This window comes from Molossus molossus, unplaced genomic scaffold, assembly GCF_014108415.1.
Source record: "Molossus molossus isolate mMolMol1 unplaced genomic scaffold, mMolMol1.p scaffold_m16_p_1, whole genome shotgun sequence".
Classification (NCBI taxonomy): domain Eukaryota; kingdom Metazoa; phylum Chordata; class Mammalia; order Chiroptera; family Molossidae; genus Molossus; species Molossus molossus.
In genome coordinates, this window is record NW_023425344.1 from 182,484,949 (window position 1) to 182,507,515 (window position 22,567).

General features: G+C 52.0%; 1 protein-coding gene across 2 annotated transcripts; it reads left to right on the forward strand.

Annotated features, from left to right (window-relative positions):
- Positions 1–1,302: 1,302 nt before the first annotated feature.
- Positions 1,303–21,328, forward strand: MAP1A (microtubule associated protein 1A). 2 transcript variants are annotated; one of them, XM_036269704.1, is made up of 7 exons: positions 1,303–1,354; positions 2,272–2,373; positions 10,585–10,667; positions 10,949–11,089; positions 11,300–19,220; positions 19,372–19,592; positions 19,782–21,328. In XM_036269704.1, exons 5-7 carry the CDS (start codon positions 11,450–11,452, stop codon positions 19,935–19,937), a joined length of 8,148 nt encoding a protein of 2,715 aa, XP_036125597.1. In that variant the 5' UTR covers positions 1,303–1,354; positions 2,272–2,373; positions 10,585–10,667; positions 10,949–11,089; positions 11,300–11,449; the 3' UTR covers positions 19,938–21,328. The 2 variants fall into 2 exon arrangements, with proteins under 2 accessions (XP_036125597.1, XP_036125592.1); XM_036269699.1 differs by lacking the exons at positions 1,303–1,354; positions 2,272–2,373 and adding an exon at positions 7,604–7,667.
- Positions 21,329–22,567: the final 1,239 nt, after the last annotated feature.

Genomic DNA, 22,567 nt, shown 5'->3' on the forward strand with positions numbered 1-22,567 from the left:
AGTGGGACCAGAAAAAGTCCCAGGGTGAACTGATACATACGTGTACAGAATGGTCCAGCCTGGGTAAAAGACCCTGAGTGCTGAGTAAGGTGGTGGAGACACGTTGAGGAAAGGATGAGGGTAGACTCATAGCACACATCACTTTTACAAGAATGTTCCAGTCAGTCATAAAACAGTGCCGGCTTCCCATCCCCTGGTTCTTTGGTTTTGGAAGGCTCAGCCTCCTCTTCGGTTCAAATATTGGCCCTTTGGTTCTAAGAATTCCCTGGGAGAAGTAATAACACAGTCCCCCAAGGCTGCTCAACTCACGGTGTCACACACATAACCTGTAGTTGGGAAGGTCTTTCCTGGGTTTCACTCCTGTCTCCCTTGCTGCAGTCTGAGCTCACTGCACTCCAGTCCTGCACTCAGCAAAGATGGAGGCTAGCCAAACACTATCTTCGGAATAATAACTCACCAGGGACTCAGGGCCGGAAGGTCATTCTGTCCCTCCAATACTGCGCAGCCTTCCAGAGCACGCCCAGAGTCTGGGGCAATGAGGGCAGGGAAACCGAGGATGAAGTCTAAGACCCTGGCAGGAGGGCACGCGCACGCACGCACACACAGCGCCAGACAATAGCACAGACACTCCGACACAGATGGAGACAGCGATATAAACGGAGACAGAAAGGGACAAGATGGCTCCCTCAGTTCACGCGAGGCGCGAAATTGCCCCAGGGTACTTGTAGGGTAAACATAAGTCTATCTATCGACTAGCCCCTCCACCCTGTCCCTCAGAATCCCCACCCTTGCTCGGGTCGGAGTGGGCGCTCCCTCTGGAGAACGAGCCGCAGGGAAAAGGGTCGGCGACCGCCCGTCCCCAGCCAAGCGCGACCGCAGAGCCGGAGCGTCCCGGCCCCAGCCCGGCCCCTGCGGCGCCAGTGCTCCGCCTCCTGCCTGGCAGCAGCCAATGGGCGGCTTCTGCCGCCGGCCTTTAAGAACCGCGCGCACTCTCCCTGCAGCGGACGCTGCCGGCCTAGCACTCAAACAGAGTTTCCATGGAGACCGAGACTGGGCCCCGGCGGCCTCGCGGCGTTACCATGGAGACAAGTCCCGGGCTGCGGCTCCCCAGTCCCGGCTCACCGCTGTCTTGCTACCCCGCAGAGCCGCTGTGCGAGGCCAGAGCCACGGTGGCCGCGGCACACTGGGACCTGCAGAAACATTCTTTGCTCATCGTGATCGGCGATATCGGCACAGAGAGTCAGCTGAGGGCCGTGCGCGCCCACCTTGAACAAGGTGAGCCGCTGTCCTGGCTGTGCTCGGGACGTCCTTCATCCCGAGCTTCTCCGCCATCTGCGTTTACCTCCCAGAGAGCGTACGTCTGCATTCTCCATTCCTACTGTGCACTTCCTGAAATCCGCTCGTCCTGTTAATCTGAACCATCAACCCCTGTCACCTGCATCTTCCATGTCACGCGTCTGTATCCTCCTGACCTGCCAACATCTCTCTTCCTCATCTTCCCCGCACACCCCCATGCCGTTCCGCAATCTCCCGGAGGCGGAGTAGCTCTTTGAAGACCTTGGGTCCCCTCTGGTCATACCCTCTGTCCCGCAGTATCTCGGTCCAGATGTCCTGAAAGTCCTCACCTTCCCCTGAAGAGTCCATGTGCCTACCTTAGTTTCTTCTTTAGGATCCCTGCACAGGCACAGGGTGCTTTCTGAACGCTGCGGACAAATCCCAAATCTCCCAGTGTGGGCGGCCAACCCAAGAGAAAAAAAAAATGACCTTTGTGGCCACAAACCCCTCAGTCCTCACCTCCCTCCCCAGTTGCCAGCCAGTGGCAGTGGCGCAGTGCTGCGGAGCCACCTGCGGGTGGAAGTAAGCCTGGAAGGGGTGGAGGCAAGGAGGGAGGCAAAGAAGGAGAGTCTAGAATCCTACTTAGCTGTAAGGGCAGGAAGGTAGCCCCCAGTATCTGGGAATAGGCCCTTGAGTGTCACTTCTATCACAATTGGACAACTCTGCAAAATTGCTACACACAAACTCACTAATGACCAAGTTTAGCCTAAACTCTGCCCCTCTCCCTCTGGCTCAGGCAAAGTCCAAGAAGGGAACAGGATGGGAGATAGGCATAGGCACTAACCACCTTTCTTAAAAATATAAGTGAGGCTATCATGGCAGTTGTCCTTATCCTCTCCCTCTCCTTTCCAACCTCTTGTGAGCTTGGAAGTGCTCCCTGATGTCCAACCCCTCTGACCTAATCTAGAGCCCTCTTTGTTTCTTTTTCTCTCACAGGGATTCTCTCCTGGAACATTGACTTATCATCCTTTGATTTGAACCAACAATTGAGACTCTTCATTACCCGGCACCTAGCTCACTTCTCTTCAGAGGTCAAAGGTCAGAACTAGTATCATTTGTCTCAGTTCTGTGGGTGAGGGTTGGTCACTAAAGAGCACAGGTCCACCCTGGCCAGTGTGGCTCAATGGTTAGAGCATCAGCCCACGCACCAAAGGGTCTCTGGTTTGATTTCCTGTCCAGGGCATGGAACTTGGGTTGCAGATTCCATCACTGTCAGGGGTGCATGCAGGAGGCAACCAATCAATGTCTCTCTCACACATTGATGTTTCTCTCTTTCTCTCCATCTCTCTCTCTCTCCCCCCGCCCCCTCCCTTCCACTCTGTAAAAATCAGTGGGAAAAAAATATCATCAGGCGAGAATTAAGAGCAGAGGTCCACTCTCCCTGGCAGAACTGGCCTTGTGGGAGGATTGGCCAGGCGGGGGGGAGGGTTCCCTAGGGCAGCTGTTTTCAACCTGTGGGTCATGACCCCTTTAGAGGTCAAACGATCCTTTTATAGGGGTTGCCTAAGACCATCGAAAAACATATTTCTGATGGTGATTCATAACAGTAGCAAAATTACAGTTATGAAATAGCAACAAAAATAATTTTATGGTTGGGGGTCACCACAACATGAGGAACTGTATTAAAGGGTCACAGCATTAGGAAGGTTGAGAACCGCTGCCTTAGGGGAAAGTTGTAAAGCTCCATAGCTATCCCTACATACCCAGTACACTTCGCTGAGAGATGGTATGATGGTGGAAGCAGCCTGGAGAATATAATTTCTACCTGAAAAGAGGGTTGTTTATGGACAGCTGTTGACATTCACTAAGGAAATGAGGTACTTCTCATGAATGACCAATCATCTACATGCACAGATTCACTCTCTTTTTTTGTGTTCACCTTTCTGTGTACCCCAGCCTCTTGCTTCCCTTTGCAGAGACCCTTGAATCCCCCACTTGCCTTCCCAGATCCTTGATTAGAACTTCCCTCAAATGGCACAGCCTACTCTCCAGGTTTCATGGTTTCTGGTTCCTCCTTTGGCTCAGCCAACAGATCTCCAGAGCAGAGCAGAAATCTGGTACAAAAGGCTGATGAGCACCATCAAATCCAGGGTGGAAGCAGGGTCTCCTGGATTTACTGCTCCAAGAGCTAGTCACACTTCGAGGTTTGACTCTGAGATCAAAGTTCACAGGACGCAGTTTCCCATTCTGCTGGGTGGGAGAAATGGGTCAGGTATTTGAGAAAATAATATTTTAGGAGCTCTCATTCCATGACAGTGTCTGTGGGGAGACTTCAGAAAGCCCTACATCTCATTATAAAAGTGCTAGGCATTCTGATCATGTTGTTGATAAATGTTGACACACCAATCCATATACCAGTGCCTTTATGTAATATAAAATTCATCCAACTCAACAGTTACTGCATCAAATGACTGAATTCATTTCTTATATAGATGATTCTCAATTATTCAGTATAGTAGATAGGCATGTCCCCTTCTCTTCCTGCTCCTCCTGCTAACTGCCACATCTTTAGTCATTTCCCTGATCATGGACTTTTCTGGAGATGCTCCCAGAGAAAGAAGACAAGGTGAATATGACTAATGCTTTATTATCTTAGGAATATGTGTAGCATTAAACAAAATGTGAGGCTGACATCTTCTTGATGTGACTGGCTTTTTGTGAAGCTAGCCACTCACTGCTTTGAGGCTGCCTTCTGTTTAGAATTATTCATGTTATGGCTTCCTTCCTCTGTTAGCACTGATGATTGAAAATCAATGGTTTTACCACTTATTACTCTTAGGAGCTTTGGTGCAAGATTGGATAAGGGAATGATAGCAGATGAAATTAATGACTGAAATGAATTTTGGGGAGTGACTGCTGATGTTAATAATTTATACTGAATTCTCTAACCTTGTCCTTTTGGCCACAGAGACATAAGATTAGGCTGCTTTCTAGAATGATGTATGAATGTACAGAACTTAAACCAAAATACTTAGCCATTCTTTAAATTAAGTTTGAGAATAATTAATTAATTAAGTTTGAGGATGCTTGGGAAGATGCTTACAGGGAGATGCATAGTTACTCTCAGGGACCTCTCAGAAACAAGCACTAGTATAGAAACACCAATTAGATCTTTTCAATCAAAAAGTTATGCCATAGTGTCCTCATGGGGCATAGGGCCATACACCCAAGATCAGGGCTTACTTTAGCCTATTGAATTATTTTAGGTTTGGATTTTTTTTTTTTTTTTTTTTTTTTGGTGGCCTGTCTATGTCCCTAGAGAATAGTGGAAAATTTCCTGGAAAAACCCACAAGGCTCAAGACAGCCACAGTCCCACCCCTGCTGGCTTCTCTTTCAGCTGTCCCCACAAAAAACAGTCAGCCTAGAGCAGCTGCAGACACTGTCCCTCCCTTCAGCCTCTTTTTAATGGAGAGGCAAAGAAAACCAGGCTGCTAGAATGGACTCAAGGTGATATGCTAGTACCTTAAGACTTAATCCTTTCTGGCCACCCCACATACTGGACCTCCATCCCTCTCACCTCTCCTTAAGCCCTTGGCCGAAATGCTTAAAAAGGGGGGAAAATGACCCTGCCAGCATGGCTCAGTGGTTGAGCATTAACCCATGCACCAAGAGGTCACTGGTTGGATCCCCAGTCAGGGCACATGCCCAGGTTATGGGCCAAATCCCCACAGGCAGCCAATTGATGTTCTCGCTCATCGATGTTTCTATCTCTCTCATCCTCTCCCTTCCTCTCTCTCTAAAGATCTATTAAAAAAATTTTTAAAGGTCAAAAATGTACCCTACAATGACAGGGAGAATGCAATCATTCCCAGCCCCCTCTCCCTATACACCCTTCCACACTTGGCAAAGGAGTGACCCTCTGATGGAGAGGATGGAGAGTCAGTGGTCCAGCTCCTTCTAGCGGTCAAATCTAGTAATGGCTTTCCTAGGTGAATTTTGCACCAGGTAGTCAATCTCCAATGGTGATTTGGAACCTTTCTTTCTAACTCCTGCAAAAAGCAGGAGCTTTCAAGCATTATAAAACAAAACCAGAAACAGTTAGAACACTGGAAAACTGAGCTTAAATAACACTCTGATACTTCTACTGTTGAGCACCTATAGGTAAGGCAGAGGGCTTCATAATTTGTAATTCATGATAGATATTCTAGGACTCTAAAACACACCAGCTGAAGGGCCAGTTTGGAGGTCTTCTGTCTGACTTTCCATTACCACTGATGTGCTCAGAAAGTGCTAGTTCTGTTACCTTCAAACATGAAAACCATTCTGAATTAATAGAGCAGCTCATTGGCACTTTTTCATTTTTTGTACCATTCACTCCTCACAGCATTATTGGAGAATGGTACTAATATTATATTCACTTGATAGTTCAGAAAGCAAGCTTTCAGAGAGGTTAAATGACTTGTTTAATTGCATTATTAGTAAAAGGGTAGAGTCAGGTCTCAAACCCAGGATTTTGGATCTCACTTTGTGCCTGAGCTCAGGCATCTCACTATTTCATTGCAGCAGGTGAAGGGTTAGTTGTGATGGGTAGCTCTTCAGAGGGTGAGGGCTAAAGGAAAACTCCACTGTGAGTTGGAACCATGCCAGGGTATGACCCTTGTGGGTAGCAGCTGAAAATAAGGGTGGGCTCTGCACTGGGGTGAGAAATGTTATTTTGTTTTCAAGCCAACGTCTACACAAGTGTCTCTCTTAGCACACCCCAGAGAGCCCTGGAAAGCAGAGAGGGGATAGGAGGTTTGAGGTGGGAGGATATAAGAAGTATGAAGTTGCAGAAGGGAGGTGTTGCCCTTTTGTGATGCTCCGAACTCAGCCTGGTTTGTGTTCTGTATCTCTGCAGATGGCTTTCTCTATCCAAATGGGGCTGTTGCCATGTTGCTGCTTTGCATCCCCGGATCTGAGCAAGGATTCCTCCCGCTTTGTCCCCACCTCCCCAGTACTGGTGACTCAGCTCTCCTCTACTCTGGCAGCAGTTTAGGGGGGATGGGGATGCTGAGAGCAGAGACTATTTTGGCTTCTCTGACCTTCAAAAACCATTCTTGGCAGCCTGGGGCAAGGGTGGGGCTGGTGTTGGGATGTGAGTGGGTGGACGTCAATGTGAGGAAGGATTTAGGATGTGGCCAGGCTTGGGGAAGGTTGATGGAAAGGGAGAGGGCAGGGAAGGACGTTGTTGTGGGAACATGAGCATCACCCAGTTGGAATTGAGTGCTAGAGCCGTCCAGATCCAACTTTTGAATCCGAGAGCATGTCACTAAATCTGAGACAGAGGACTAAGGGAAACAGGGCCAATATTATAAGGATTAAGATAGTATAAGACAGAGTCATCAAAGGGACATAGAAAAGTGTAAAGACAAGGAGAGAACAGGGACCCAACACTAAAAAGTCATTATAAGATTTTTTTTTTTTAATCTAAAAAGTAATTTATGTTACATTGAATAATTGACCTATAGTAAAAAATCTTGCTTAGGCCTGGGGCCCTGGTGATCCTCCTTTGTCCCTGTTAACTCTCACTGACCGGCAGAAAGCACCCTGCCACTTCATACCCAACGACCCAAGAATTCCTCGTATCAGTGCTTGTGTGGTTACCTGCTGTGCTGCATCAGCACAGAATTGCATGCTCCCAGGCTTTCTGTGCCCCACCCCAGATTATCTAGGACCCCAGTGTCCACTCCAAAATTTTAAACTACCCTTCAACCTAAAATGAGTCTTATTTTTGTTTTCCTCTGGTTTCTGTAGCTGTGGCTCAGAAGCTGCCGGCAGAGCTCAGTGTAACTCTGGTCCCCAGCCTTCCTCTCAAGCAGTCCCCTCACTCCTACTCTGTGCTTTCAGGCCCCCAACCCCTTTGTCTCCTGTTCCTCTAGGGACTGAAGGTCACTCCCAGGGTCTGAGGTGGGAAGCAGCAGATGGTTCCTGAGAGAAGGGGGAGGGCCCAGGCGTCCCATACCTCCTGTATTACCCACATTGTGCCATAGCACAGAGCTTTTGGTCTTTTGGCTGATACTAAGAGAGCATTTCTTGACTAAGCAGGGCTGGGGGAGAAGGGTCCTGTGGGCCATTGGAGACCACCCTGGCTCTTTGAGCTGCTAGACAACTCTTCAGACCCCCTCCAGAACCTAGAAGAGGAACCAGAGCACTGATATTGTGAAGGCAAAGAAACAGTTAAGTCTCCAGTGCCTCGTCATGGACCAGCCCCTCTTCCCCGCCCTGGCACCGCCCTCCCCATCAAGCGCGCCCCCCCCCCCACTCCCACCCCAAGTGCTGCAGACTCTTCCCTGAAGCTGCCGGCTGAGGCCGGAGCTTCAGCCTCCATGAGGGGCTCCCTCCCACATCCAGGGTAAGAACCAAACGGAACCGACGGGCTTGGCATGGGGAATGGGGGATGCTGTGATAGAGTGGTGGGATGGGGGTAACAGGAAGGGAGTTGATACCTAATCTGATGTGTCTGGAACTGGTCCAGCAGGGTAGGCAGTGTGAGGGAATGGGGAAAGATGAACATTATTGGCTTTGAGGCCAGCCTGGACCGAGAACCGGGTACAGGCCAATGAGGCCAGGACAGTGATAGTCCACCTCTCAGTCTGGGCTGGGCTGGGAGACATCAGCCTAGGGGCAGCAGCAGAGGGTGGTGTCACTGGTTCTGTCTGGCAGCCTGGGTGCTGGAAGAGTTTGCGGCTATGCCTTGGGGCAGAGTCAGAAGAATCTGAGGGAAAGGCGGATGTTATGGGAATGTACCTAATGGGAGGGTCTCTGTGTGTCAGCTGCTAGGTTGCTCAGCTGCTCCTATGTTGGGGGTGAGTGGGACAGCGAGTTTTTGCCAAGTAAGGGAAGGTGGGGGATACTGTGGAAAAGAAGGGAAGAAGGAGTCATTAAGACGTGGCACGAACCTCTTCACAGACTGACCTATTTGCAGTAGGCTCCCCGTACCCCTTTCCCCGCTCTAGCTTGAGATTGGGACTCTAAACCCCTACCCCTCTCTGGCTTCCTCCGGAGATTGAGAGGCCACTCTGGAGATTAAGAGCACTCCCTCCCGAGCAGCTGCCCTGCATTCCCAGTCCTGTCAACCCCACCGGTTCCCAGTCTCAGCCCCACCCCCACCTCATCTCTGCTGCTCTTCCCAAGATGGGGGCTCTTGAACAGAAGAGCCAGTTTCTTCTCTCTCTTTTCATCCCCCTCACCCCCCACCCCCACCCCGGCAGCCAAGAAAATGACTTGTCATGCTGGGGTGGGGGTGGGGGTGGGGGCGGAGCTGGAGCCTGAGCTCAGCGCGCACACTCACACACACTCACACACTGCGGCAAACTGCAGCTGCCCGAGTGGCTCCCCTCCCCTCTGCCTCACTGCAGAGACACCTGCCCTCCTGCCGGATCAGCCTCAGCACCCGCAGCCCACCCCCACCCCATCATTGGCCAAGGGAAGTGACCCTGACTCACAAGAAGTCCTCTCGAAGTAAAAAGGAAAAATAAATCCATTGCCTTTGCTGGGATTGTTGGGGGGAGCAGAAGAGAGAAACAGTGCTTTCTCCCAGGCCTGAAAAGGAGGGGCCAGGATGCAAACCATGTAGTTGCCAGTCGGAACTGGAGAGCAGCTGAGAGATGGAGAGAGTCTTGTGCCAAGACAGGAACTGGGATCAGAGAAGTTTAGTGGTTATAAACAGGCGTCTGCAAGGAATGATAGATTGGTAGGGGGAGTGGTAGATAGGAAGCAAATCAGTTTGTATCACAGATATTTCTTTTTCTGAGTCTCCTAGCTCAAATGTGCAACCTTGTGGTGTGTGTGTTGCGGGGGTGGGGGGTGGGGGGGTGTTAGGAATTGCTTTTCTAAATCTAAACTACTTAGAGCTAGCCTAGGACCAGCTGCTTCCTGAACCATGCTATCCCTCACCTGCCCCAGCCCTGGCCCTGTCTTCCTCTGAACTGACCTCAAAGCTTCCCTCAGTTCCCAAGGACCCTTGAACTCCCCTTGGGCCCCACCCACCCTGTGTGGGGTTTGATCTTCTGCCACTCTCCATAGTTAACTTCCCCTGCAGCTGCAGCTCCTTGCTGCCAGGTCTCCCTGATCCTGGCACCAAGGCTCTTCCACTTGACAGAGGCCCTGGCCCCGGCTCCTCTTGTCAGAGCCCAAGAAAGAGGAGAGAGCTGGCTCACAGAAGAGAGTCTAGTGGAAGATTATGAGCCCTCCCATCAATATCCTCCAGAGAGCCCACTACCCAGGCCATCTGTTCACCTCTCTGTAAGATAACTCCACTGTGTACTGCAACTGGCAAGGGTAGGAGCAGGGCCTGGCAGCATCTATCTTCAGTATCTTCTGTCTAACCTACCACTTGCTTTGCTGTGTTGCTCGGTGTTTCATGTGAGCCTGGAGAAGGGAAGTAGATAGGGGATTTGAGGGTGTCTTCCATGGGGTGGGGAACACTCAGTCTTTCCTTCCTTATTTGTTTCTTGTTCATGAACCGCTAACTCCCCTCTCCATGGCAGAAGGCCCACAGGAGAGGAAAAACTGTTCACAAGAGATGGGTTGTGGGGTAGTGAACCAGGCCTCTCTGAAGCCTGGGGACATGGAGGCAAGGTGGGAACAATATGACTGGGTGCATGTTTGTGATTGCAGGCTTGGCCTCTCAGGAACCAGAGAACAGAACAAGAAGTTACAGTCCTGTTTCTATTCTTTGAATTGAAAAACCCCAAGGGTTTAGATAGTGCAGACTTCTCTGTTTTTTGGAATGGGAATTCTGGCCTGGGGTGGGAGTAGGAAAGGAGGATGGGGAGTCTGAAGTCACTGCACAGAAGCACCCATCTCCTTATTTCCAGGCACTCTGCTGGCACGAAAGCCTAAGGCTGATGCAGGCTAGAGAGGAAAGAGCTGAGTGAGGATCATGTCCCAGGAGCCGTCCCTCCAGCTGAGCACCCCCATCTCCAGGCAGCACCAGGAGCTTAGTGCTCTAGAGGGACAAAAGCTTCTTGTCAACAGGGCAGTCTGAGGCGGGAGTTCCAGGCAGAGGGTGTGGCAGATGAAGGGGGGAGAAGATAGACTGTGAGGAAGAGGGGAGGAGGAAACCCTGAAAGGGAAGGGCTAAAGGAGCCAGTCCCTTGACCTTACTCAGCAGTATCTAAAGTGGCAGGATCTAATAGCCAGGCTTCTCTTTCTCTTAGGCCCTATTTTCTGATAGTGCATTCTTTTCTCTCCTGCCCCACACAATGCCTCTCTATTTTAATCTATACCCACTATCTTCAATACAAATCCCTGCATCTCTCCCTCAGGCCAGAGGACCCTCTGCCACCAGAGTGAGATCCTAGAGACCATTATCCTGGTAAATCCCAGTGCCGACAGCATCAGCTCTGAGGTAAGGCCAGGGCCTGTGCCTTCCATGAGGGCCTGGCTTGAAAGTGCTGTAACTCACCCTTGCCAGTGCTACTGCTGTGAGGCCAAGAATTCCTGGACTTGGCTTTGAACCATCCTTTTTCTGCCATCTAAGCTGCCTTACAATCTCCGGCCCCACTCTGGAGGTGTTATGGGGCTACCAGTGGGGAGCATGTCCTTGCAGTACTGAGAGGAAACCAGGAACATTCAGTGCCCTTCCCTGGGTTTCCTACATCTATGATCACTCTCTTCCTTCCATTCTAGGTTCACCATCTACTAAGCAGCCCATCAGCTCACAAACTACTGATCTTGAGTGGACAAAGTTTAGAGCCAGGGGGAGACCTCATCCTACAGAGTGGTACCTACTCCTATCAAAACTTTGCCCAGGTTCTTCACAACCCAGAGGTAAGTTCCATGTCTGCATGTCTGGGAAGAACAGAGTACGGAATAGGACTAGAGCTGCGGGGAGGGAAAATTTCATATTGCTTGACCTTTGGTGCCCTGGCAGAAAGGTAGGATATTACCTTGGAGAGTGGTGGAGTTAGCAAACTGAATGTGAGTCGGATTAAGACAATCCCAATGACCTGATCAGCCTTCTATCTCCCGTTACTCTAGATTGCCCAATTGCTCAGCAATAGAGACCCTGGGATCCAGGCCTTCCTCACCGTGTCCTGCTTAGGGGAGGGTGACTGGAGCCACCTGGGACTATCCAGTTCCCAAGAGACCCTGCATCTCCGGCTAAACCCTGAACCCACACTGCCCACCATGGATGGCGTGGCGGAGTTTTCTGAGTATGTCTCTGAGACCGTGGATGTGCCATCCCCCTTTGACCTGCTAGAGCCCCCTACTTCAGGGGGCTTCCTCAAGCTCTCCAAACCTTGCTGCTACATCTTCCCTGGTGGCCGTGGGGACTCTGCCCTTTTTGCCGTTAATGGTTTCAATATCCTAGTGGATGGTGGCTCTGATCGCAAGTCCTGCTTCTGGAAGCTGGTGCGGCACTTGGACCGCATTGACTCAGTGCTGCTGACACACATCGGAGCAGACAATCTGCCAGGCATCAATGGACTCCTGCAGCGCAAAGTGGCAGAACTGGAGGAGGAGCAGTCCCAGGGCTCCAGCAGCTACAGCGACTGGGTGAAGAACCTCATTTCCCCTGAGCTTGGAGTTGTCTTCTTCAATGTGCCTGAAAAGCTACGGCTGCCTGATGCCTCCCGGAAGGCCAAGCGCAGCATTGAGGAGGCCTGCCTTACTCTGCAGCACTTAAACCGCTTGGGAATCCAGGCTGAACCACTGTACCGTGTAGTTAGCAACACCATTGAGCCTCTGACCCTCTTCCACAAGATGGGTGTGGGCCGGCTAGACATGTACGTTCTCAACCCTGTCAAAGACAGCAAGGAGATGCAGTTCCTCATGCAGAAGTGGGCAGGCAATAGCAAAGCTAAGACAGGCATTGTGCTGGCTAATGGAAAGGAAGCTGAGATCTCGGTGCCCTACTTGACCTCTATCACTGCTCTGGTGGTCTGGCTGCCAGCCAATCCCACTGAGAAGATTGTACGTGTGCTTTTCCCAGGAAATGCTCCCCAGAACAAGATCTTGGAGGGCCTGGAAAAGCTTCGGCACCTGGACTTCCTACGCTACCCTGTGGCCACTCAAAAGGACCTGGCTGCTGGGGCTGTGCCTGCCAACCTCAAACCCAGCAAAATAAAACAGCGGGCTGACAGCAAGGAGAGCCTGAAGGCCACTACTAAGACAGCTGTGAGCAAGCTGGCCAAACGGGAGGAAGTGGCTGAAGAGGGAGCCAAGGAGGCCCGCTCAGAACTGGCCAAGGAGTTAGCCAAGACAGAGAAGAAGGTAAAGGAGTCATCTGAGAAGCCCCCAGAGAAGCCTGCCAAGCCTGAAAGGGTGAGGACAGAGTCAAGTGAGGCATTAAAGGCAGAGAAGCGAAAGCTGATCAAAGACAAGGTAGGGAAGAAGCACCTGAAAGAAAAGATATCAAAGATGGAAGAGAAAAAAGACAAAGAGAAAAAGGAGATCAAGAAGGAGAGAAAGGAGCTCAAGAAAGATGAAGGAAGGAAGGAGGAGAAGAAGGATGCTAAGAAGGAGGAGAAGAGGAAAGATACCAAACCTGAGGTCAAGAAAATTTCCAAGCCAGACCTGAAGCCCTTTACTCCTGAGGTACGTAAGACCCTCTACAAAGCCAAGGCCCCTGGCAGGGTCAAGATGGACAAGAGCCGGGCTGCCCGTAGTGAGAAGGAGCTGTCTTCTGAGCCCCGGATACCCCCAGCCCAGAAGGGAGCTGTACCACTTCCAACAGTCAGTGGGCACAGGGAGCTGACCCTGTCTTCACCAGAGGACCTCACACAGGACTTTGAGGAGATGAAGCGTGAGGAGGGGAGGTTATTGGCTGAACAAAGGGACATAGGACTAGAAGAGAAACCTCTCTCTACAGACACCACAGAGGAGGGACTTCTGAGCACAGCTGCCCAGGGGACACCACCCTCTGTCCCAGGGCTGGAACAAGAAAAGCCTGTGATAAAGGAGAAAGAGGTTGTCCCAGACACCCCTGAGGAGCAAGGCAGCAAGGATAGAGGCCCAAACTCTGGAGCTGAAACAGAGGAAGAGAAAGATACCTGGGAGGAAAAGAAGCAAAAGGAATCAGAGAGGCTCCCTGATAGAACAGAAGCCAGAGAGGAAAGTGAACCTGAGGTAAAGGAGGATGTGATAGAAAAGGCTGAGTTAGAAGAAATGGAGGAGTTGCACCCTTCAGAGGAGGAGGAAGAGGAAGAGACAAAGGCTGAGGGTTTTTATCAAAAACATATGCAGGAAGCCTGGAAGGTAACTCCAAGGGGCAGGGAGGCTCTTGGGGGCCGGGAACTGGGACTCCAGGGCAAGGCCCCTGAGAAGGAGACCACATCATTCCTAAGCAGCCTGGCCACACCTGCAGGAGCCAATGAGCACGTCTCTTATATCCAGGATGAAACAATCCCTGGTTACTCAGAGACGGAGCAGACCATCTCAGATGAGGAGATCCATGATGAGCCAGAGGAGCGCCCAGCTCCACCTAGATTTCCTACAAGTGCATATGACCTCCCTGGGCCTGAAGATCCTGGCCCCTTTGAGGCTAGTCAGCCTGCAGACAGTGTTGTTCCCATCACCTCCAGCAAAGGGTTTGGAGCATCAGAGACTGAACTCACCTACCCCCCCAACATGGTGGCTGCCCCTTTGGCTGAAGAGGAGCACGTGTCCTCAGCTACCTCAATCACTGAGTGTGACAAGCTTTCTTCCTTTGCCACATCTGTGGCTGAGGACCAGTCTGTGGCTTCACTCACAGCTCCCCAGACAGAGGAGACAGGCAAGAGTTCCCTGCTGCTTGACACAGTCACAAGCATCCCGTCATCCCGCACCGAAGCCACTCAGGGCTTGGACTATGTGCCATCGGCTGGTACCATCTCACCCACCTCCTCACTGGAAGAAGACAAGGGCTTCAAATCACCACCCTGTGAGGATTTCTCTGTGACTGGAGAGGCAGAAAAGAGAGGAGAGATTGCAGGGAGGGGCTTGCCTGGAGAAAGAGCTGTGGAAGAGGACACCACAAATGTAGATATATCTGAGAAACTTCACGGTCAATATGGAGGCCCGATGTTTGGTGCTCCTGGGCACACCCTATATCCAGGGGAACCAGCCCTCGGAGAGTTGGAGGAGCGCTGCCTCAGCCCAGATGACAGTACAGTGAAGATGGCCTCTCCTCCACCATCTGGCCCACCCAGTGCTACCCACACACCCTTTCATCAGTCCCCAGTGGATGAAAAGTCTGAGCCCCAAGACTTTCAGGAAGCCGGCTCCTGGAGAGACACTAGGCACACACCAGGTATGAGCAAGGAAGATGCTGTAGAGACAGTCAAGCCAGGGCTTGAAGAGGATACACTAGAGAATAGGGGGAAAGTACCTCCTACCATGAGCCCCCAGGCTCAGAAAGCAGCTATCAGCATTGTTGAGGGACATGTAGGTGATACCACCCAACTGTTGCCAGAACAGGATAAAGCAATAGTCATTGAGACTGTGGAGACACGAGAACCCACAGGCACAATTCTGGAAACAGAAGCCCTTCCGAGAGATTTGAAGACATCACTCCAAGAACCTGGCAAACCTCAGAAAGAAGAGGTGCTCCAATTTCCTGACCAAAGCCTCTCCCCTGATGATGCAGAGTCCCTCTCTATCCTCAGTGTGGTCTCCCCAGACAGTGCCAACCAGGAAGCCATCCCCAGATCTCCCTGTGGTCTGACAGAGCAGCACCTACACAAAGACCTTTGGCCTCAGGTATCTCCAGAAGATACCCGGTCACTTTCTTTCTCAGAGGAGAGTCCCAGCAAGGAGACCTCTTTGGATATCTCTTCTAAGCAGCTGTCTCCAGAGAGTCTTGGCACCCTCCTGTTTGGGGACTTAAATCTCGGAAAGGAAGAAAAGAGATCTCTGATGCAGGCTGAGGACACCTCTCAGCACCTAGCCCCCATGTCTATTCCAGAACCCCGTGCAGCCACAGTGTCTTCTCCCACAGATGAGAACACTAGATACTCTGTACAGGCAGACATTACAGATGACAGTCCTGATGGAAAATTACCTGCCAGCTCCTCTCACACGACACTGTTGGAAAATGGGAAGCACTCTCCTGAAGTGATCACAAGCCCTGGTGAACACAGTCTAACACCTGATACCTCCCTCACCAAGAGTCCTGAGTCTTTGCCAAGCCTTGCCATGGAAGACATTGCCATGAAGTGGGAAGGTCAAGTTCCAGAATTGAAAGACAGATTGCTAGAGCAGAAGGACAAGGGACTTGAACCAAAGGATGAAGTCCTACAGCAGAAGGACAAAACTCTGGAGCAGGATATTGTCATAGAGCAGGAGGATATAGCCATTGATCAGAAAGGTAAGGCTCTGGAAGAAAAGGAAAAGGCTATGGATCAGCAGGATAAAGCTTCTGAACAAAAAGTCAAAGGCTTAGGACAAAGGGACACAGCCCTGGCAAAGAAAGACAAGGCCCTGGAACCGAAAGACAAGGTTCCAGAGGACAAGGTCTCAGAACTGAAGGACAAGGCCCAGGACAAGAAAGACAATGCCTTGGAAAAAAAGGATCAGGCCTTAGAACAAAAATACTGGGCCTTAGGACAGAAGGATGAAGCCCTGGAACAAAACAATAAGGTTCTTAAACAAAAAGATAAAGCTCTGGAAGAGAAAGACAAAACTCAGGAGCAGAAGAGCCCAGTGCAGGAGAAAACCATGAAATCAAAGGAGAAGGTTCTAGAGGAAAAATCTTCAGAAAAAGTTGAGGCTGTGGAACAGAAGGAAGAAGCTCTGCTGGAAAAGACCAAAGCTCTGGGGCTGGAAGAGGGCCCAGTGCAGGAGGACAAGGCCCAGGAGCAGGAAAAAAAATACTGGAAGGAGCAGGATGTGGTCCAGGAGTGGCGAGAAACATCTCCAATTGGAGGGGAGCCAGTTGGAGAACAGAAAGAACCTGCCCAGACATGGGAATACACATCTCCTGAGCAGGAGGACAGGTACTGGAGAGGCAGAGAGGATATGGCCCTGGAACAGGACACATACTGGAGGGAGCTGAGCTGTGAGAGGAAGGTCTGGTTCCCTCATGAGCTGGGTGGCCAGGGGACCCAGCCACGGTATACAGAGGAGCGGGAGAGCACTTTCCTTGACGAGGGACCAGATGATGACCAAGAAGTGCCCCCCTTAGAGCACATGCCCAAGAGCCCCTGGGCCTCAGACTTCAAGGGTTTCCAGGAGCCCTCATCACAGAAAGGGCTGGAGGTGGAGCGGTGGCTTGCTGAGTCACCAGTTGGGCTGCCACCAGAGGAAGAAGACAAGCTTACCCGCTCCCCTTTTGAGATCATCTCTCCCCCAGCTTCCCCACCTGAGATGGTTAGACAGAGGGTTCCTCTGGCCCCAGGACGAGAGAGCCCTGTCCCAGAGCGTAAGCCCATGCCTACAGTGAGGAATGAACCCATCACCCCCTCATGGCTGGCTGACATCCCACCATGGGTGCCCAAGGACAGACCCCTGCCCCCTGCACCCCTCTCCCCAGCTCCAGCTCCCCCAACTCCTGCCCCTGAGCCACACACCTCTGCGCCCTTCTCCTGGGGCACAGCTGAGTGTGACAGTGTGGTGGCTGCAGTGCAGGAGGGGGCAGCTGAGTTAGAAGGTGGACCATACTCTCCCCTTGGGAAGGACTACCGCAAGGCTGAAGGGAAAAGGGAAGAAGAAGGTCAGGCTGAGGCTCCTGACAGCAGCCCTCACAGCTCAAAGGTTTCAGAGGCCAGCAAGAGCCATGCCACCAAGGAGCCTGAGCAGACCGAGCCAGAGCAGAGAGAGCCCACGCCCTATCCTGATGAGAGAAGCTTTCAGTACGCGGACATCTATGAGCAGATGATGCTTACTGGGCTTGGCCCTGCATGCCCCACTAGGGAACCTCCTCTTGGAGCAGCTGGGGATTGGCCCCCACACATCTCAACCAAGGAGGAGGCTGCTGGCCGAAACACATCTGCAGAAAAGGAACTTTCGTCTCCTGTCTCACCTAAAGGCCTCCAATTTGATACCCCGTCCTTCAGCTATGCAGCCCTGACGGGACCTACTGTACCACCAAGGCAGGAGCCTGATCCAGGGCCTAGTGTGGAGCCCAGCCTCATCCTCCCTGCAATACCCCCCCGTGCTCCTATCCCCCTGAGTAAAGGCCCAAGCCCCCACCTTAATGGTAACATCTTGAGCTGTAGTCCAGATAGGAAAACCCCATCCCCCAAGGAATCAGGCCGAAGTCACTGGGATGACCACACTAGTGACTCAGAGCTAGAGAAGGGGGCTCTGGAGCAGCCAGAGAAAGAAGCCCAGTCCCCAAGTCCCCCTCGCCCCATCCCTGTGGGGCTCCCTAAACTGTGGCCTGAAAGTGAATCACATACCAGTCCTTCCTCAGACTCACACCTGGGCCCTGCCCCACCCAGCCTGGACTTCCCTGCTTCAGCCTTTGGTTTCTCCTCACTGCAGCCAGCTCCTCCACAGCTGCCCTCTCCGGCTGAACCCCGCTCAGCACCCTGTGGCTCCCTTGCCTTCTCTGGGGACCGAGCTCTGGCTCTGGCTCCGGGGCCCCCCAGCAGAGCCCGGCACGATGAGTACCTAGAAGTGACCAAGGCCCCCAGCCTGGACTCCTCACTGCCCCAGCTCCCGTCAGCTCATTCTTCTGGGGCCCCTCTCCTCTCCAGCCTGCCTCGACCTGCCTCACCAGCCCTGTCTGAAGGCTCCTCCTCTGAGGCCACCACACCTGTGGTTTCAAGTGTGGCTGAGTACTTCCCTGCTGGCCTGGAGGCTGCAAAACTGGGGTCTGTAGACCTGGCCCCAGGAGTGAAGGCAACTGCCCATGGCCTCTGGGACCCAACTCCTTTGAGCCCAGCACCTCCAGCTTCACTGGACTTGACCCCAGCTCCAGCTCCAAGCTTGCCTGGAGACATACTTGATGACACCATGCCCTGCCACCTAGAGTGTTCAGTGGCGGCCACCAAGAAGCCAAGCTCCTTCCAGGGTCCCTCTGGGGATTATGCCACCAATGGTCCAACTGAAACCAGCCCCAACCCCCCAGGCTTTTCCCCAGCCAAGGCTGAGAAAAAAGAGGCTGCAGGCTGCCCTGCCTGGGAACGGGGGGCTTGGCCTGAGGGGGCTGAGAGGAGCTCCCGGCCTGATACTCTGCTCTCTCCTGATCAGCCACTCTGTACTGGAGGGACCGCTGGCAGCCCATCTAGAAGTGACTCCCCTGAGATGGAGGCTGGGCCCCAGGGATGTGCCTCTGAGCCCCGGCCCCACCGTGGGGAGCTCTCCCCATCCTTCCTGAACCCACCTCTGCCCCAATCCACAACTGACAGTGACCTCTCAACTGAGGATGCTCAGCTGGTAGGGAGAGGAGGTAGGCGCCGGGCGGGGGGCCCATGTCCGGTGGCAGATGAGACACCCCCAACATCAGTCAGTGACTCAGGCTCCTCACAGTCAGATTCTGATGTTCCACCAGAAACTGAGGAGTGTCCATCCATCACAGCTGAGGCAGCCCTTGACTCAGATGAAGATGGGGACTTCCTGCCTGTGGACAAAGCTGGGGGGGTCAGTGGAACTCACCATCCCAGACCTGGCCATGACCCACCTCCTATCCCCCAGCCAGACCCTCGCCCATCCCCTCCCCGCCCTGATGTGTGCATGGCTGATCCTGAAGGGCTCAGCTCAGAGTCTGGAAGGGTAGAGAGGCTGCGGGAAAAGGAGAAGGCACAAGGGAGAGTAGGGCGCAGGGCCCCAGGCCGGGCCAAGCCAGCATCTCCTGCCAGGCGTCTGGATCTTCGGGGAAAACGCTCACCCACCCCTGGTAAAGGGCCTGCAGATCGAGCATCCCGGGTCCCACCCCGGCCACGTAGCACTCCAAGCCAGGTCACCACAGCAGAGGAAAAGGATGGACACAGCCCCATGTCCAAAGGCCTAGTCAATGGACTCAAGGCAGGACCAAGTAAGTATGATGTGAAAAGTAGGAAAGGTTGTGGATTGGGGCTGGGTGTGGCTGGTCTAAGGCTCCAGGAGTGGGAGGAAGGGAAGAAGAGAGAAGGTTGCCAAAAGCAGTCTACTTTCCCTCTACAATGAGTCCTGGCTTTTCTCTACAGTGGCCTTGGGTTCCAAGGGCAGCTCTGGCCCCCCTGTGTATGTGGATCTCGCCTATATCCCGAATCATTGTAGTGGCAAGACTGCTGACCTTGACTTCTTCCGACGAGTGCGTGCATCCTACTATGTGGTCAGTGGGAATGACCCTGCCAATGGCGAGCCAAGCCGGGCTGTACTGGATGCCCTGCTGGAGGGCAAAGCCCAATGGGGGGAGAATCTTCAGGTGAGTGGCAAGGAATGCCCAGGAGGTAGTAGGGTCAAAGCTTACTCAGAGACAACTGTGGAACGCAATCTCTATTCATAAAAGGACTGAGCCCAGGCAGAGGGATTAGTTCCTGGACCATCAGGTGTCCCGTCCCCCTCACATCCATTCCCTTCACATCTCACATCAGGCATCTTATCTCCCTCCTAGGTGACTTTGATTCCTACTCATGACACTGAGGTAACTCGTGAGTGGTACCAGCAGACTCACGAGCAGCAGCAACAACTGAACGTCTTGGTCCTGGCTAGCAGCAGCACCGTGGTCATGCAGGATGAGTCCTTCCCAGCCTGCAAGATTGAGTTTTGAAAGAACGTTTCTCCCTTCCCCAAGGATCTGCTCCCCCAGCTCCCTTAGAGAATGGCTACTGCTGGGTCCTTTGGGGTTGGGGGACATGGGAGCTGGGGAAGGAGAGGGTGGAGGACAGGATGTCTTGTGGGGACTTTGGCTGGGCTAAATGGGAGGTGTTGTCCCTTCCCCTCATCCATACCTTAGAGGAGTCTCTAAACCAAAGGTAACAGATAGGATAGGGGGAGGGTAAAAAATTAGGATAGGATAGGAGGTCATCTGATGCCTGAGAACTCTGGAATGACACCCTCTCCTAGCACTGCCAAATGCTGGTATTACATGGGGGTGAGGATGGGTCTCAAGAGTACAACCTCCTCCCTCATGGAAGGAGATCATATCCCAACCCCAGGGATCTCTTTATCTCTATTTATTTAGCATCCCAAGGAAGGCTTTCCAATAGTTAACTTATGTGACCTGGGGGCAGGATACTGTCAGTGAGGTACCCAGAGCTGCACCCTTCACCTCCTATCCCCTTACCCACCAGGGTCTGGGTTCCAGCACGGGTCTGGGGGTACACTGCTGCTACACTGTCCCACTGCTTCCCTCTGTATCCAAATGTCTCAATCCAAAACTTGAAGCTCTTTTGACCAACAGACTGGTGAGAGAAGAAAGCAGCTTATCCTCCCAGTCCCTGCTTCATACCATTCACATCCCCAAGTTGTGCCCAGACCAGGCCTACTGGGCAGCACAAAGAAGCAGGAGAGCTCAGCCCCAAACCCAGAATTTTCCAAGCTCCCTGACCTTTTGAAGTTTTCACCTACCCATTCTAATTATCCTGATCCGTTCTCATCCCCTGCTTGGCTTCTCTGCATGTGGTCATCTACTGTGGCCTGGTGTGTAATGGGTTAAAAATAAGCCACTGCCTGACATCCCAACATTTGACACCCCAGCTATGTGTGATTCCCCCAACATTCCACTGTACCATCTGCAGCTGAAATGGGAACACTGGCTGCCTTTCTGGCCCCAAATTCTTAGAGAAGATCTGGGAGGTGAAGGCCATGCCAGAGGACTTGGGGGAAAGGAGAGGGAGGAAGGAAAGGGAGAGGAAGCTGAGCTAAAAAAGCTTAACTTCTACCGAGTGAGATGAAAACAGGCTGAAAATACCATCTCAGGAGAGGACCTCACCCCAAGCAAGCCAATGAGCAGCCCTGCCAGACTACTGCTGGACTGAGAAATCCAGACACGCGTCAGGACTTGGCTTCTCTGCCAAATGACTGTGGAAACCAAAATGAGCCCGTCTGTGTTCTTCCCAGCTTCCACCCTCCCCGTGCTGCTGTGCGCTGCTCCTCCCCACACTTCCCTGCTCTAGTTCCCAGCTGCTGTAATGGAGCCGCCTTCAACTCTAACAATAAATCAAGTTCATTACAGATGCTGTTTAGGCCTTTTCTGACTCCACATATTATTGCTTAGTTGCTGGGTCTTGGCTTCCTCTCTGCTTCTCCAAGCATAGTAATTTATCTCAATGTCTTTGATAATGAAGCAATTCCAGGACCCAGGGAAGCCAGAGAACATAGGGTGTATGAAGGGAAAAAATGATATGAGGAGCCAGCATAATTTCTGAAAATGAGTGACAATACCTGAACCAAGGGCAGGGAAGTACATTTGATTTGGGGGAGGGGACAGAGAGAGAGAGATCTCCATGGGGTCAAGAGCTAAGGACCAAATAACCAGAATCAGATACATCAGATAGGGGAACACCAAAGAGGTAAGTTGAGGGGCCCCAAGAGATACAGAGCCTACTGAGGTTGTAAGCATCTCACTTGTGCAGTCAGGATTTTCATGTAAAATAGATTTTCCCTTTGCAGTGAAACCCTTTATATGTCCTGGTATGTCAGGAGAGGCCAAGTTCTGAATGTGAATATATAGGCAGTGGGATATTCCAGCCTTCCTAGTGTTCTGGGCCCTCCCAGTATAAAGATACCAAGGGGTTAAATAAAGAGCATAACCCCTTTATGTCAACTCATCCTGACACTCCAAAGCATCGGAGTAAAAAATTAAGAGTGTGAGTCCAAGGAACTGATGAAAAAGCACTGTGTACCCTCTGGTGTTTCACAGAGATAGAACCTCTCTGCCCCACACTACTCATTTAAGACATTTTGGGCCCTGGCCAGTTTGGCTCAGCGGTTAGATCATCGGCCTGCAGACCAGAGAGTCCCGGGTTTGGTTCCCACTAAGGGCATGTACCTCAGTTGCAGTTTGTCCCGGGGCTGTGCGGGTGGCAGCCACTCAGATGTGTCTCTCTCACATCGATGTTTCTCTCTCTCTTCTTCCCTCTTTCCCTCCCACTCTATCTGAAGATAAATAAAATTTAAAAAAGTCCTTGGTGAGGATTTTTTTAAAAAGACACTTTGGGATGGTGGGCTGATTGCAATAGGAACCTCCTGGAATGCCTGATCTCTATATTTTTGTTTTATTTTGTTAATCCCCACCAGAGGATTTTCCCATTGATTTTTAGATAGAATGGGAGGGAGGGAAGGAAGAAGGAAGGGGGGAGGGGGAGAAAGAAAAACATCTATGTGAAAGAGACACATCAATCCAATGCCTGCCTCCAGCATGACCCCGACAGGGATCAAACCTGCAACCCAGGTACA